Here is a 17,647-nt window from a genome sequence, read left to right as displayed (position 1 = left end):
CCGCAAGAAAGTATACGATAGTAATCAGGGACCCAATATCTGCATATTATAAACATTTCCAAACTATCCGTGACCGAACCCTAAACTAGTCTTGAGCATCATTAGGTATAGCCCCCTATACCTTATGAGGCTTTTAAATGGGTGCTATACCTAATATACAAATAAATTTCAGTATCCCTATAGTGCAGGGTAAACAAAGTTCGGCCCGAATCGAACTTACAATTTTCGAATCCAAAACAATAACAGCCTAACTCCTTTATTTGTTTTGATTCCCCGATTCGGTCCGATTTTCGACCTAAGATACACTAATACTAATCTTTGTTTGTTTTGATTCTGGTTTTATCAGTTACATTTTGAAGCTATTTAATCCAATTCCGCAACGCCGTAAAATTTTAGAAGCGGCATTGTACTTTTCATTCTTCACTCTCACTTCTCACACGTAAACAACAATCGGATCGCATAAACGGGTTTCATTCATTATTAATTAATTATGATTGCAAAATTGAAATTGTTGTTGCTGCCATCGTCGTCTTTGTAGTCTGCAAGCCATCATTGATCATCTTCACAAACTTTTAAGGTGCTGCGTTCGCAAGGTCATCCATCCATCCATGTATTGAAGAGCAAAAGATGGTGCTGCCACAACTGAAAAGACGGATTTGTAAAACCTTGAGTCTAGAAACCTATTTGGTTCTGTTTGGAATCACTTCCCTAATCATCTATTTCTATATACTTCATTCGGACATTGAAAAGGGAGGATGGTCGGTTGCGGACGATGCATCCTTGACACCAGATCCGCTGCTAAAATTCGAGGCTCGTGTGCAGGAGAAATGCCTAAGTGAAAAAGTGGAAAAGTCACCCAACCCTTTGCTGAATCTAACCATTGTGGAGGGGGATGAAGATCCGCTCAACTCGCTGGGTATTGTACGCAATAAACAGGATAAATATATACGTGATATTGGCTATAAGCAGCATGCCTTCAATGCATTGGTCTCGAACAATATTGGTCTAACCCGACCGGTTCCCGATACAAGGCATAAAGTATGTCCCCGTGCCGCAACCGAGAGATCTGAAATACTGCCAACGGCTTCCATTGTAATGTGTTTTTATAATGAACACAAAATGACCCTATTCCGTTCCATAAAATCGGTCATAGATCGTACACCCGCCTGGCTGCTAAAGGAGATAATACTGGTGGATGATTATAGCGATCTTCCGGAGTTGGAATTCCATTTGGTGGCGGAGTTACATTCCCAAATGAAATATGATAATCTGCATTATATTCGCAATACGAAACGAGAGGGTCTTATACGGTCGCGGGTGATAGGGGCCCGTGAGGCTAAGGGTGATGTGATTATCTTTTTGGATTCCCACATAGAAGTTAATCAACAATGGGCCGAGCCATTGTTGCGTTTGATACGTGACGAAAATTCCACCTTGGCTGTGCCAGTTATTGATCTAATCAATCCCGATACATTCCAGTATACCTCAAGTCCTCTGGTGCGTGGAGGTTTCAACTGGGGTCTACACTACAAGTGGGAGAATTTGCCGGATGGTACCCTCAAGGATCAGGAGGATTTTAAGGGTGAGTAAATATCATAAAATATACCTTGAAGAGATTTTAAAAACATCTTCCTTCTCCTTCAAGGACCCTTTAAGTCCCCCACCATGGCCGGTGGGCTATTTGCCGTCAATCGCAAATATTTCGATTACATTGGCAGCTATGACATGGGCATGGATATATGGGGTGGTGAGAATCTGGAAATCTCTTTTCGTGTCTGGCAATGTGGTGGTGCTATTAAAATTGTACCCTGCTCCCGAGTTGGTCACATCTTTCGCAAACGCAGACCCTACTCCGCCCCTGATGGTACCAATACCATGCTAAAAAACTCCCTACGTTTGGCCCATGTCTGGATGGATGATTACAAACGTTTCTATTTGATACATGAAAAAGTATCACCCAGCTATGATTATGGAGATATCAGTGAACGCCTAGCTCTACGAGAGAAGCTCCAATGTAAATCCTTCGATTGGTATTTGAAAAATGTCTATCCCGAGCTAAGAATACCCGGCGAAGAAATCATTAAAAGTGATCAAAAACAGCAGCTACCCGTATTCCAACCATGGCACTCCCGCAAACGCAACTACATTTCCACCTACATGTTAAGACTCTCAGGAACCAATTTGTGTGCCTCAGTGGTGGCACCCAAAGTTAAAGGCTTTTGGAAAAAAGGCAGCTCTTTAGTTTTAGAAAAATGTGAACAGGGACGCAATCAGCTATGGCATGAAACCGATAAATCTGAACTCGTTCTCGATCGCCTGCTGTGTCTGGAGGCGAATGGTGATAGCCAGGTTGTGATAAATAAATGCCACGAAATGTTGGGCGATCAACAGTGGCGTCATACCAAAAACGAACGTAGCCCCATTTACAACATGGCGACGGGTACATGTTTGAGGGCCGATAAACCTCAGGCCGGTGCCGCTTTACAAATGGATTTGTGTGCCAAACACGAATCGAGTGCATGGGATATTGTTGAGGTTCTGAATACATAGCCAGTCGGCCAGTTAAAAGGGTTGCAGAACGGTTGACAGATGATAGTATTTAAGCCAGAACTGAGTTCATCCAAAAGCGCCACAGAACAAATTCCAACACAAAAGACATTTTCACTTCACTCTGTATATAGAAATACACACACGAACAAATTCCACACAATTATTTCGATATTATTTAATTATATATACAATTTTTTTTTTTGTAAAAAAGACTTGTGTTCTTGTCGAATATTTTTTTACGTCCATTTTTTCTAATTATTTTTTATATACAGCTATAAAGTTTTAAATTATTTTTTATATAAAAGAAAATAAAAGTAATATATATTTTTTTCCAAATTGTATTTGTGTGTTTTTTTTTAAATTGAGTCAATATAAAAAATTCATCCGACTAGGGTGGTCCTGGGAAAGTATTTTTTTTTTATCGAAAAGCTTGGTTTGTAAGGATGTCAGAAAAATATTTAATTATTATGAAAAAAATTAATAAAACCCCGGTTCAAAAAAAAATATATTTTCGATGTGAAGGTCCAGAAAAAAAGAAGTTTCAGCAAAAAACTCCCCGGCATTTGATAACTCCAGAAAAATATTTTTAATCTATGCTTGCCTGGACCTTGAAGTAAAAAGTTTTTTTTTTAATCCAGACCTTTAATTTTTTAATGCTGCCGATTGGCTAGAAAATTAAAAGAAATATTTTTTTAAATCCGTTTACTGCCAGACCCACGTTTACAAACTCCATCTCAATCTGTTCAAAGGTGGCTGTTACCGCTCTCAATGTTCGACCCATTATGTCGATGTCATTAGCGTAGGCAAGTAACTGGTGTTGTTGTGTCTACAGAGTGCCATTTCTGTTCTTCTTCTCGTATGACCTTTTCCAGTAGGATGTTAAAAAGATCACACGACAAACTATCACCTTGTCTGAATCCACGTTCGGTATTGAAGGGTGCCGATAGGTCCTTTCCGACTTTAACTGCTGATCCTGTGCCACTTTAAGTCGTCCTGCATAGCCTTAATACTGCAGGAATGCCGAACGTAGACAAAGCTTTAAACACCTCTGAACGGATAGGGCTGTGGAATGCGGCATTATAGTAGGTTGTATGTGTCCGACGAATAGGTTGTATGTGTCCGATGTGTTTTTTGTGGGTCTTTTCCAGGATTTGGCGCAGAGTGTAAATCTGGTCAATGGTGGATTTGCCAGGTCTGAAGCCACATTGGTATGGTCCAATAATGTCATTGACCATTGGCTTCAGTCGTTCACACAGTACGCTGGATTGCACTTTATATGCGATGGGAAGAAGACTTATTCCTCTATAGTTGGCACATATCGTCTTGTCCCATTTTTTGTGCACGGGACACAGGATGCTGAGGTTCCAATCATTGGACATGCATTCCTCTAGACAAATTGTACTAATCAGCTGGTGCATGCTCCTGGCCAGCATCTGACCATCAGTCTTGAATAGTTGCTTTATTGTTCTTCAGCCGATTAATTGCTATTCTGACCTCATCTTGGCTAGGTGGTATACACTCTATACCGTCATCTATTATTGGTTCTGGGGTATCTTCTTCACCGCTACTATTTGATACTAGAAGTTTTTCAAAATGCTCCTTCCAGATCCTCAGCACGCTGTCTATATCTGTCACCAGGTTTCCTTCTTCATCTTTACAGGAGGATGTGCCTGCACCAAAACCTTCGTTTTGGTGTTTTACCCGTTGGTAGATTTTCGGACTTCATTCTAACTCATGTACATCTCGATTTGCTCGCGCACATGTTTTTCTTGTTCTTTCTGAAAATACGTTTCTCCTCCCTCCTTTTCTCCCGATAGTTCTCCATCGCATTACGTGTTGCTACTGTCCGCAGGGTTGCCCTATACGCTGTTTATGGGGTCTTGAAAAAAATATACTTTAAAAAAATCCACGCCTCTTGGGGTCTTGAAAAAAATATACTTTAAAAAAATCCACGCCTCTTGGGGTCTTGAAAAAATATACTTTAAAAAAATCCACGCCTCTTGAAAAAATATTCTTTAAAAAAAATCCACGCCTCTTGTGGTCTTGAAAAAATATTCTTTAAAAAAAATCCACGCCTCTTGGGGTCTTGAAAAAATATTCTTTAAAAAAAATCCACGCCTCTTGGGGTCTTGAAAAAATATTCTTTAAAAAAATCCACGCATCTTGGGGTCTTGAAAAAATATTCCTTAAAAAAATCCACGCCTCTTGGGGTCTTGAAAAAATATACTTTAAAAAATCCACGCCTCTTGAGACATTGAAAAAATATTCTTTAATAAATCTACGTCTTGAATAAAGTATTAAAAAAATAACGCAATGAAAAAATATTAAAAAAAATCCTCGACTTGAAAAATTATTTTTAAAAAAATCCAACACCACTTGGGGTCTTGAAAAAATTGATTCAGCTGGTTCTTATTTTTGTCCTGAATTGTTTTCCTTGATTTTTCACACAATAAAACAATTGTTGTTGTTTGTTGTATTTTTCTTACTATAACTACCATTTATTTAACTTATTGTTGTTGTTTTTTTATATTTCCTTCTTGCCATTACAAATGTTATACCAAAAAACCAAGAAACGTATCATATCTTGGCAATGCAAAATTTTTGGACGTCAAATCATTACCTCGATGATCGGCAGCCAACATGGTAGTAGATATTTATACAAAGACAAAAGGAAATGTGAAATACAGTCACATAAGGAGAATGTTTGGGGGAAAATATTTGAAAATATTTGGTATAAGAAAATGTTGAAAATGGGATTTTTTATTGATTTCCCATATTTTTGGAAACAACTGTATTTCAATTTTAAAATCCAAATAAGGCGAAAAATTTAATTTGTGTTGAAAATACATTTTTTTAAATTATTATTTTTGTTTATATATTTTAAAAATTATTTGTTCGTGTGATGTATGTGTGTGTGTTCGTTAAACAAGTGTCTGAGGGATTAAGAATAGATTTTATTTGTCTATATTGATTTTACGTTTCATGTTGCTGTTTATTTTGGGGTTTGGTTGGTTGTTTGGTGGTGGCAATTGAATTTCAATATTTGTCTGTATGAAAAATCTTCGTAAGAGTGGGTTTTGTTTTTAGCTAAAAAGTTTACTTCGAGCACTATATAAGTTATGAATGTTTTTTTTTTTCATTTTCACATTTTAAATATTATGCGTATATTTTGTTTAGACTAATATTCTAGTTGTTGTTTTTTTATATAATCAATTTTATACTTATTCATAAATAGTTATATAATTCTAATAATAATAATAAAGTGATTCTTTTTGTTTTGCACACAAACACAGGGGAAGGAGGAGGGGGAGAAATATATATAAATTGAATTGGGTTTTGTTTTTTTTATAGAATTATAATATACAAAGTGTAAATAACTTTTTTTCTTTTTTTAACAAACAAAAAAATATATATATATTACTTCAATAACATATAATAGTATTAATAATAATAAAATATATATGCATGTATATGTGTGTGTGTTCGGGGGAGGGGGAAAGTAATAATATTAACAAAACACAAAAATCTATTGTTATGGGTTATTGGTTGCTTAACATGAGCATTGATCCTTATTGTTGGGTGCCTCATTTGTCAGCGAGGTTCGTCCCGGCTGTGAGGGACGATGCTGTACACCCGACTCGGAGGCATTGAGATCTAGACGGCCCTCTTGGATATTTTGGTAGATGCGGCGTGCGGTTTCTAAAAAGGCTTCTTCGACATTTTGTCCCCTAAAAAATACAGATATTAAAATCGTTATTCTAAAATTTATTTATTTTTTTACTCACGTCATAGCACTGGCTTCCAAAAACATTAAACCATTCTCTTTGGCAAATTCCTCAGCTTCTTCGTAGGTCACCTCTCGTGTACTCTCCAAATCGGATTTATTACCAATTAGAAAAATCACAGTATTGGGATTGGTTAAATTCCTTGTATCCGTCAGCCAGCTGCTGAGATGATTATATGTAGAACGTCTGGTAATGTCGTAAACCATTAAAGCACCGGCAGCACCACGATAATATGAACGTGTCACAGCCCTGAAACGTTCCTGACCAGCGGTGTCCCAAATTTGTAATTTGATTTTCTTATCGTCTACTTCGATGATGCGTGTGCCGAATTCCACACCAATTGTATGGGGACAATTTGCCATGACTGGAAAGTAAACAGAAAAAATGTTTTTAAAAAATCCACGAATTAAATAAACACGCATATTTTTTTTTTAAATTCAGGCCTAAATTTTTTTTTTTAAACATACACGCTTTGAAAAACAATTTAAAAAAGCCAAAAATATTTTTAATAAATAGACGCCTTGAACGTAGTGGCGAAAAAGAAAACCAAACCCCTTACATTGACGACCTCCGCAAACGTATGAAGGTCCACGATCTGCGAATCTGCATTTAGAATTTGCGCACATTGTACAGAACAGGCGCAGTGTTCGCTTTGGCGGATGTAATCAAGAAGTACAAAGCCGATATTATTGCCTTACAGGAAATGCGATGGATAGGGGCAGGCGTAAGTAAATCAGATGATTACGCCCTGTATTATAGCTTCCATGAAACGAGCCATGAATTTTGCTGCGGATTTATGGTTAACAGGAGAATAAAAGACCTCGTCTCCAGATTCACTCCAGTAGATGAGCGAATTGCTTTAAAAAAAGCGAAGTTCTTCTACATCAGGTTATTTGCCTACACCCGGAAAAGATTAGCAGACCAAAGACTCCTACTATGAAACAGCATATGAGATTTTAATGCAAAAATCGGAAGGGAAAATATCTTTGGCCCCACTGTCGGAAAATTCAGATGAAATCAGAGTAGCAATCAATCGGCTGAAGAATAATAAAGCAGCAGGTGCCGATAGGTTACAAGCCGAACTATTCAAGACTGTTGGTCAAATGCTGGTACAAGCATGCACCAGCTGATTAGTATAATTTGGCTAGAAGAATGCATGTACAATGATTGGATCCTCAGCATCATGTGTCCCGTGTACAAAAAAGGAGACAAGACGATATGTACTAACTATAGAGGAATAAGTCTCCATCCCATTGCATATAAAGTGCTATCCAGGGTGCTGTGTGAACGACTGAAGCCAATGGTCCAAATCCACCATTGACCAGATTTTCACTCTGTGCCAAATCCTGGAAAAGAACCACGAAAAACACACCGACACATAGCACCTATTCGTCGACTATAAAACCGCATTCAACAGCCCTATCCGTTCAGAGGTGTATAAACCCATGTTTGCGTTTGCCATTCCTGCAAAATTAATATGGCTATACAGGCACAAGATCAGCGGTTAAAGTCGGAAAGGACATATCGGAGCCCTTTAATACCGAAACGAGGATTCAGAAAAGGTGACAGTTTGTCGTGTGACCTTTTTAACATTCTTCTGGGATAGGTCATACGATAGGCAAAGGTGAATATAAATGACACTGCCGATGACATCGACATAATGGATCGAACATTGAGAGCGGTAACAGCCACCTTTGAACATATTGAGAAGGAGTGTGCCAAAGTGGGTCTGGCAGTAAACGGCGAGAAGACCAAGCTGATGGTATCAACGCGCAAGACGTCCAGTAGACTCGGACCAACTGTGGAACTTGAGAACTACAGCTTCGAGGTAGTCAAAGATTTTATACACCTTGGTACCGCCATAAATAAATCGAATAACATCAGTTTTGAAATTCGGAGAAGGATTTTTATGGGCAACAGATGCTACTATGGTCTGAGCAAACAACTCAAAAGCAAGGCCACCTCCCGCCAAACCAAACTCACACTCTTGAGCTGCAGCGACTACGATGGCTAGCGAGCCTACTGTGGGTTCACGCAGAAGGGGAAGGCCACGTATTAGATGGAAAGACCAAGTAGAAGACACCATTTCGGAGCATGGCCTTTTAAATTGGAGGAGATGCGCACAAGACCGACGCGCTTGGAAATCTTTTTTAAGCTCGGCTTATGGAACAACCGTTCTGTAACAAGCCAGCTAAGTAAAAAAGTATTCTTTGGGAAATAAAAAATATTATTTAAAAATCCCTCCTTCTGTTAGACATTGAAAAATATTCTTTAAAAAATCCTATACTCTGTGGGACAAGGGCGTATTTGAACTTCAAATTTCAAAATAGTTTGTGGTGTAATGTATACTCACATTTCTTCTCTGTAAATTGATGCAGAATACAGGACTTGCCCACACCCATATCACCAATGATGATATATTTGAATATATAGTTGTAATTATAGGGCGCCGATGACATGGTTGGATCTGCAATAAAAATGGAAAAAAATATCTGTTATAAAAATTTACATTTTCAAATTAAAATTAATTATTTTAATTTAAGTTTTTTTTAATTTTACATTTTTCATAAATTTCATCGATTCCCCTAAAGAAACGATTTAAAATATAATAACTGTCCGACATGTTTCGCGATTGGTTTAGTTTTAGGAAATAAATGTGTTGGCATTTTTTAACTCTTTTCGGTTTTATGTGGAGTATTTTGGACTACAAGAAAACCTAACGCTTATCTGTTAAGGCATTTGCATAAAGTGTGTGTATGTAAGTATTTTGGAGAAACTATTAGGTGGCGAGTAAGCAGGTGCGTAGTAGCTAAGTAAAAGGTGTTAAGAATGGGGTTATGCTCGACTTGAGTCGACATTTTTGTTAGCTACCTACCATTTCACAATACTTCAGAGTAGTGATCCAACTAGATCTAAGTTGAGCCAGGATAGAGAAGAGAACGATTTTCTTCGATTGCTTGGGAATTGGTGGAAAGACTATTTAGACAGTTTATGTCGGTATAAACACCATGGCTATGGGATTTCCGAATCCTCCAATTTTTTTTAATCCTCACAAAATCACAATCGCTTGAGAAAGTTTTTCATAGAAAAAATTCTGCCCAGTCAAATAATGAATTAAAAAAATATATTTCTTTTAAGATCTCACCGAGGCTTCGATTCAAAAAAGGCGTACATTTTTAAAATAATTTTTTCTTGGCTTCATATAAGGTCTTTTGGGCTAGTTTGGAGCATCACTTACTAACATTTTAAATATGTGTGGAATCAAAGATTTAAAATCAGTTTCGAGCCCTTAGAATAAATATGAAGAAAATCGAAAAAAAATCTGTGTTAGCTTCACTTGATTTCATCCATTTTTAAATGTTTGTAGGCATTTATTTTCCTCCTCCCCCTCTCAATTACTCATTGTATACTCTATTCTTCCAATCTTTGTATACAAAATGGATTGTTTCCATTTGTTTACAGATTATTATTACATTTGTCCATAGAGGTTCTTTGTTGTGGGTAGACGACATTCATGCAAACACACGGAGTTCGGTCATTGGTGTTATTGACTGACTTGCCTGCCATTGAACATTGATTGTGTTTTTTTTTTTTCAAAATTGATAATGTGAGAAAATAATGTAAAGACAACAATGGTGGTATCAAGTTGGCTAAAACAATTGCAGGGAAGATACAAGAGAGAGAGAGGGACAATGGTTGGGTGCAATGGAACTGGTTTTAACGAGAATTATAATTAAACCGATTAAATTTGCATTAATTGTCATGCAAGAAAACAAATAATTAATTATTCAGATTTTGAAGATATTGTTTTCATTTATCTTTGAATTTAAAAATAAAAACGTTTCTATCTAAATGAGAACTAGAATAAAGGAGTTTATCACGACAGACTGAAAATAAATATATTCGAGTATTTGAGTAAAAATAATTTGCAATCGAGGCTATAGGTTTCACTTAGTAAAATATGTTGGTATATTCGGAAACCTTAATGTTCATACCTCCAGGAGTAGGGAAATTTTCTAAACAAGAGATACTCATATAAATGATAATAAAAATCTATATGGACCTTCCATCTACATCTGAATCGTTTTGATACAAAAATAACATAGAGGACTTCAAGAGTTATTAAAAACCTTGTAGAGGTTTTCAAGATCTTATATGTAGGACTTCATTAGACATGTGACCTCCATATTACTTCTATGGTTAAATAAATAATACAAGTGTTGTTCCATCGACTTTCTTAGAAATCTCCCATGAAACTTTCAGCGCTCTTCTATCGACCAAAGGCCTTCACAGATTTTCTGAAAGACTTCTACAAATTCTCATGGGCTTCTAGAAATTATAAAGACTATCATAAATTATTTGGAGTTCTTTTATATATTCTGTAGCCCTCTATAGGGATGTTCTGCAAAACATTTAGATACCTTCAATAAATTTCGGAGGCATTTGAGGTCTCACAAAGACATGTAAGACCTTCTAGAGCAACGTAAAATCCAAGATGACTTAAAGAGGTTTTAAAGACCATTTAGAGTTTTTAAGGACCTTAAAAATCGCTTCAGTGTATAAAAATACAATACAAATGAAGGCCCATCGACATTATAGAAATCTCCAAAGAAACTTCCAGAGCTATTTTATGTTTCATTCAATGATCTTGAATTTTTTCAAGGAATCGATTCTAGGAAAATAATTTACGCCCAATCATCTCCATCTTTAAAAAGCTAAAAAGCCACGCCTCTTCTAAGCCTTCAAAAAAATTCTTCTTTAAAAAGCCACGCCTCTTCTAAGCCTTTAAAAAAAGTCTTCTTTAAAAAGCCACGCTTCTTCTAAGCCTTGAAAAAAATCTTCTTTACAAATTAACGTCTCTTCTAAGCCTTGAAAAAAGTCTTCATTAAAAATCCACGCATCTTCTAAGCGCTGAAAATTGTCTTCATTACAAATCCACGCATATTTTAAACCTTGAAAAAGACTTCTTTAAAAATCCACGTCTCTTTTCTAATAAATGTATACTTTTTATATAAAAAAATATCGCTGCACCTCGACATTACGCAGTGACTCCGTAGACCTACTCTGTTCATTACAAAAAAATGCTAAGCCCTGATTTAAAATCCTTTGCCTTGCGGGTAATTTTTTACAACAGAACAAAATCCTTGGACTCAGCGATTATTTTTTTCTTCTATAGAATTTTTTATTTTTATTAATTTAAAAAAATAAGGTCCCATTCAATCTTGGATTGTATCAAAAAAATTTTATAAAAAAAACAATATTTTTTCAACGATTATTTATTAAAGGACTTTTTTTAGAGTCCCACAGAAGCAAGGATTTTGTTTAAGCCACCCATTTGAATATTTTTAAGAATATTTCCAAGCATCCACAGGCCTGCGAATTATTTAAAAATTTAAAGCTCTATCTTGTATATTGCTGTCTCTATCCTGATTTCAACAGATTTCATTCTAAACAAGAATATATAAAATTGTTGGATCTCCCGGGAATATTTTGGGTGTTGGAAACAAATTAAAATATGCAAACATTTTATAAAAAAAAATCCATCTTTGCATTTCCCCCTTTCACTTTTATCGTTTCCCACGTTATCGAAATCACTGACTGACTACTTGCATACAGTAGTATACTTTTTAACACCACTGTTCAATTCAGCGACAAAAAAGGGGGTGTTGTCGGGTCGGCCAATGATTATGATAGCCATCCACACAAAACTCCACTCCATCCACCCATAACGGAACAACTTCCTATTTTGTTTGATTTTCTTTAAAACATCTACCAATGACAAAAAACATGTCTCTTAACAAAATCGACAAGACCCTCATCCGAAATGTAAAGGAAAAATCTATGATTCATAAATGTGACAGACAAGCAAACCAAACAACCAACCTATTGAACCTGTAGCGAAGAAAAAAACAATAATTAACATATACACATGCATTGCAACAAAATACAAATTTATAAAAATTATCTTCATACCTCTTTTTGTTTTTGTTGTTTCTTCTTCTATGTGAATAACAGAATTAAATCAGATTATATTTTCAACACAATATTTTCAAGTTTTAATGGTGGTTTTTTTATTGTTCCAAATCCTTCTTTTGTTTTTGTTGTATTGATTGTATATTATTTTCTATTGTTGTTGTTGTTTTGCAATTGCGTTTCGTGTTTTTTTTTCTTTTCTTCTTTTGATAAAATTGAGGAATGGTCAGGAAAGAAAAAAAACTACACCAGCACTTCCACAAAAGTAGTATTTCTATTTGTTGTTGTTAATGTGTGATAGTTGAACTATCAACTTGTGTCCCGTTTAGTGGGTTTAACTTTAAGCTCCGTTTTTTTTGATTAAAATATACTTTGGGGTTTTCCTGGGCTATTTTTTTCTATGAAATTTGTCCGTTTTGTTTCGTGTATATGTTTTTTGCAAGTCTCCTAGGGATGTGCTGTCAAACGATAACTGTCAATTTCAGACAACACATCATATGATTGCTGATTGTCATCGATATGTGACAAATCGTTCTAAGTAACAGGGTGACTCAAGGAAAAAAATGTTGAATGAATAGAAATGGGTGTTACGGTAGAAAAATAGACCAAAGAAGTAAAAATACCAGAATTTTGATTTTAACAGATTATTTTCTATTTTATTTTAGGCAGAGAGACTAGTAACCGGTCTCAAAATGTTTGTTGTAGATTTGTAACATTCAGAAGAGTCCATTGCGTTCATATTTCATCAGCATCAACAATTTATTAACCCAAAACGGAAAAAATATATGCGATAAGTTGAAAAATAAGAACAAGGACGTCGCTTGCCGGGAGCACATGAGGCGCAAATAAAGAAACCTTGTTAATTTCATATAAAATCGTTGACTAGCTTTGGCAGACTACTTCACAATTTGTTCAAATGTGGCTGTTACTGCTCACAATGTTCGACCCATTATATCGATGTCATCGGCGTAGGCGAGTAACATGTGTTGTTTGGTGTACAGAGTGTCATTTCTGCTCACCTTTGTTTCTCGTATGACTTTTTTCAGCAGGATGTTAAAAAAATCACACGACAAACTGTCACCTTGTCTGAACTCGTTCGGTATTGAAGGGCTTCGATAGGTCCTTTCCGACTTTAACTGCTGACCTTGTGACACTTTAAGGTATCCTGCATAGTCGTATTAATTTAGCAGGAGTGTCGAATGTAGACAATGCTTTAAATACCTCTGAACGGATAGGGCTGTCGAATGCGGCTTTATAGTCGACGAATCGGTGAAATGTGTTGATATATTTTTCGTGGGTCTTTTCTAGAATTTGGCGCAGTGTGAAAATCTGGTCAATGGTTGATTTGCCAGGTCTGAAGCCGCTTTGGTATGGTCCAATAATGTCATTGACCTTTGGCTTCAGTCGTTGACACAGCACTCTGGAAAGTACTTTGTGTGTGATGGGAAGGAGACTTATTCCTCTATAGTTGGTACATATCGTCTTGTCTCCTATTTTTTTGCACGGGACACAGGATGCTGAGATTCCAAACATTGGGCATGTATTCCTCTAGCCAAATTGTACTAATCAGTTGATGCAAGCTTCTGAACAGCGTCTGACCACCAGTCTTGAATACTTCGACTGGTAACCCATCGGCTCCTTCTGCTTTATTGTTCTTCAGCCGATTAATTGCTATTCTGACCTCATTTTGGCTAGGTAGTAAATAATCTATACCGTCTTCTCTTATTGGTTCTGGTGTATCTTCTTCACCGCCACTATTTGATACCAGAAGCTTTTCAAAATGCTCCTTCCAGATTCTCAACACGCTCTCTGTATATGTCACCAGGTTTCCTTCTTCATCCCTAAAGGAAGACGTGCCTGCACCAAAGCCTTCGGTTTGATGTTTTACTCGTTAGTAAAATTTAAGGAATACATTCTAACTCGTGTACATCTCGATTTACTCACGCTCACGTTTTTCTTGTTCTTTCTTCTTTTTTCTGAAAATACGTTTCTTCTCTCTCCTTTTCTCCCGATAGTTCTCTATCGCATTACGTGTTGCTACTGTCTGCAGGTTTGCCCTACACGCTCAGTTTTTCATATCAGTAGCATTACGATACTCCTGATCGTACCATGGGTTTCTTGATTATGGTCTTTGGTACCCAAGTGTTGCTTTTGCTGCAGTTTGTAGGGATTGGGCAATTCTCTGCTATTGTGTTTCTATACTATTATTGGGTCAAGGGGTGCTTTCGTCGAGCAGTTGGGTAAGTTGAGCGGAGTACGCTTCAGCTAGTTTCCGTGTTACATTAGATTGCACCTTTGCAACTACATTAAATTGGTGCGAACCTTGGCTGCAACAAGGTAATAGTCCGAATTGATATTCGCTCCTCGGATGTCTTCCGTCTATCACAACATGATCGATTTGATTTTTCGTTGTTAGATCGGAAGAAAACCAAGTTGCCTTGTGTATATCGGGTGCTGCTAACTACCATGTTTTTTGCAGCCGCGAAGTTAATCAACCTCATGCCGTTGTCTGATGTTTCTTCATGAAGGCTGAATGTTCCGACGGTGGGGCTAAAGATATTTTCCCTTCCGATTTTTGCATTAATATCTCCTAGAAGAATTGTAATGTCATGGCCAGGGCAGCGGTCATATGATGTTTCTAGGCGCTCGTAAAATATTTGTTTTTGGTCTGCCCATCTTTTATACGGAAGCAATTCGCTCATCTACTGGAGTGAATTTGTAGACGAGGCCTTTTATTCTCCTGTTAACCATAAATCCGTAGCTAAATTCATGTCTCGTTTCGTGGCAGCTATAACACAGAGCGTAATAACGAATAAAACACTGCTATTATCTAACAGCTGTTTTTCGATACCACTTCGGATTTATTTTCAATTTCTACTGTTTTGTTTATATTATCGAAAATTATCGATATACACAGTGCCCACGTGCATGTGTGTAGCACTACAGTTCTGTTTACAATTGCATGGAGCTTTGGAGCAAAATTCAATTTCCGTAAAATTATTTTTTTATTTAGAAACTAAATATTTATTCCCCAAAAAAATAATTCACAACATATGTAAATATGTTTGTGAATGAGGTGAACGATGTTAAAATCTATAATCTTAGTGCGGGTAAATCGGTACCAGAAGTAAGTAGTCCCCCATTAGAATTTTGGAGAATTTTGTGACCCACTAATGTGGTTTCCCCTCTTCTTTGCAGTGGCTCACCGATCGACGCAAAAGATCCCAGCTAATGAAAAAAGTCGACTCACGGCGACAAATCGAATTGATACAGGATTTTGATATGCCCGGGGTGTGTACGTCGATACGTATGTCTCCCGATAATCAATATATTCTGGCCACGGGTACCTATAAACCGCGCGTCAAATGTTTCGAAGTCTGTAATTTGTCCATCAAATTTGAGAGGTGTTTCGATTCCGAGGTGACCACCTTTGAGGTGATCAGTGATGATTACAGTAAAATGGTATTCCTGCAATGTGATCGTTATGTAGAGATACATGCAGCCCATGGTCGGCATTATCGTTTGCGTATCCCCCGATTTGGTAGGGATATGAAATATCACAAGCCATCGTGTGATCTTTTTATTGTGGGAACTACGAAGGAGATATATCGTTTAAATTTGGAACGAGGTCAGTTTTTGCAGCCTTATGAGTCGGAGGCATCGTGTATCAATGCCTGCGATGTTAGTGCGGAACATGGTTTGTTAATGGTGGGCACGAAAGAGGGTACCGTTGAAGCTTGGGACCCCAGGACCAAAACGAAATGTTCCACATTGGATGTGGCCATTAAATTGCCAGGTGTTAAGGAATTCCCCTCCGTGTCGGCATTGAAATTTAAAGATGGTCTTCATATGGGTGTGGGTACGAATTCAGGGCATGTTCTACTATATGATATACGTTCCAAGGAGCCGCTGCTGGTAAAGGATCATTTGAACAAGGTGCCAATAAAACGTTTGGCTTTTAATCCAAATCACAATGCGGTGTATTCGCTGGATGAGGCCATGCTTAAATTGTGGGATGAGCAGACGGTAAGCGTACATTTTATAAAAATTGGAAATAGTTTCTAATCACTTCTCTTGCAGGGCAAACAAATTGCTTACATTGAATCCACCTCATCCTTCAATGACTTCTGCACAGTACCCGATACGGGTATGTTCTTTTTGGCCCAAGAAGATGTAAAAATGCTCACCTTCTATGTACCGGCCATGGGTCCTGCCCCCAGATGGTGCTCATTCTTGGATAATCTAACCGAGGAAATTGAATCCGAAGTTGTGGAGAATATGTATGACGATTATCAATTTGTCACCCAAAAGGAATTGGAAGAATTGGGTCTGGAACATTTGATTGGCAGCAATTTACTAAAAGCCTATATGCATGGCTATTTCATCGATGCTCGTTTGTATAATCGTGCCAAATCTATTGTGGATCCATTTGCTTTCGAAAGATTCCGTAAAGAGAAAATCCGCCAGGAAATTGAAAGTGAACGTAAACCTCGTCTCCAACTTAGCAGTAAACTACCCAAAGTCAATCAAGATTTGGCACTCAAAATTATTGAAGAACAAACCAATCCCTCGGCCAAACAGGCCAGCAAACAAACCCCCAATCTACTGGAGGATAATCGTTTCAAGGCCATGTTTGAAAATACCGATTTTAGTATTGATAAAAATGCTGAAGAATATAAACTTTTGGCTCCAGTGCTCAATCGTTTGGAGAAATCTAAGCTGAAGGAAATTAAGAAACGTATTGAAGTGGCCCGGGTCAATGAACTGCACGAAGAGGAAAATAAACCCCATGAAGAAAGTGATAATGATGAAGATTTGTTTGGTCTAGAGAAGAGCGATGATGATGATGATGAAAAGAACTCCTCCGAAGCAGAATCATCAGATGATGAAAATGTCAAGGAATTTGCCAAGGAAATGAAGAGGGCCTACAAAGATGTTAAAAAGCAACGCAAGCAGGAACTAGAAGAAATGGATGTGGAAGAAGAAAGCAAAGAGAAAAATACTCCAGCCAAATCTAGGGCATTGGCACCACAATTATCCGGTGCCAAACCTAAAGAATTCAAAATGTTCTCCTTGCAATCATCAGCGGAAATGAGTTCGGTGAAACGTGGCATGATGAAAGTTAGTCTGGCCGATCGTGTTTCTAAGGTAGAGGAAACTAACTCCAAAGTACAGACAATTGGCGGTTCATCGGGTAATCGCCAAATGACATTCGACTTGAAAAAGAAAGATTTACGCAAACGTGAACTGCAATTGAAACAACATCGTGAGGAACGTAAAAAGCTGATACGACCCATAAAGTCGTTAAAATTAAAGAAAGTTAATTTTAAGTGAATATA

At 37.2% G+C, this 17,647-nt stretch overlaps 3 protein-coding genes across 3 annotated transcripts; 2 read left to right on the top strand and 1 right to left on the bottom strand.

The window, feature by feature from the left end:
* The first annotated feature begins 627 nt into the window (after positions 1 to 627).
* On the top strand, positions 628 to 2,550 carry LOC133322425 (polypeptide N-acetylgalactosaminyltransferase 35A). The gene is made up of 2 exons (XM_061531422.1): positions 628 to 1,582; positions 1,646 to 2,550. The coding sequence occupies exons 1-2, from the start codon at positions 628 to 630 to the stop codon at positions 2,548 to 2,550; spliced, it is 1,860 nt and encodes a 619-aa protein (XP_061387406.1).
* A 3,506-nt stretch (positions 2,551 to 6,056) lies between these two features.
* On the bottom strand, positions 6,057 to 8,802 carry LOC133322430 (ras-related protein Rab-14). The gene is made up of 3 exons (XM_061531427.1): positions 8,689 to 8,802; positions 6,336 to 6,699; positions 6,057 to 6,278 (listed from the first exon to the last, which is right to left on the bottom strand). Exons 1-3 carry the CDS (start codon positions 8,792 to 8,794, stop codon positions 6,101 to 6,103), a joined length of 648 nt encoding a protein of 215 aa, XP_061387411.1. The 5' UTR covers positions 8,795 to 8,802; the 3' UTR covers positions 6,057 to 6,100.
* Positions 8,803 to 15,340: 6,538 nt separating this feature from the next.
* Positions 15,341 to 17,647, top strand: LOC133322431 (nucleolar protein 10). The gene is made up of 3 exons (XM_061531428.1): positions 15,341 to 15,435; positions 15,507 to 16,334; positions 16,389 to 17,647. The coding sequence occupies exons 1-3, from the start codon at positions 15,370 to 15,372 to the stop codon at positions 17,640 to 17,642; spliced, it is 2,148 nt and encodes a 715-aa protein (XP_061387412.1). The 5' UTR covers positions 15,341 to 15,369; the 3' UTR covers positions 17,643 to 17,647.

Source organism: Musca vetustissima, unplaced genomic scaffold (assembly GCF_032173495.1).
Source record: "Musca vetustissima isolate MV318-11 ecotype Yass unplaced genomic scaffold, APGP_CSIRO_Mvet_v1 utg6314, whole genome shotgun sequence".
NCBI lineage: Eukaryota > Metazoa > Arthropoda > Insecta > Diptera > Muscidae > Musca > Musca vetustissima.
This window is presented reverse-complemented; position numbering and strand designations above follow the sequence as displayed.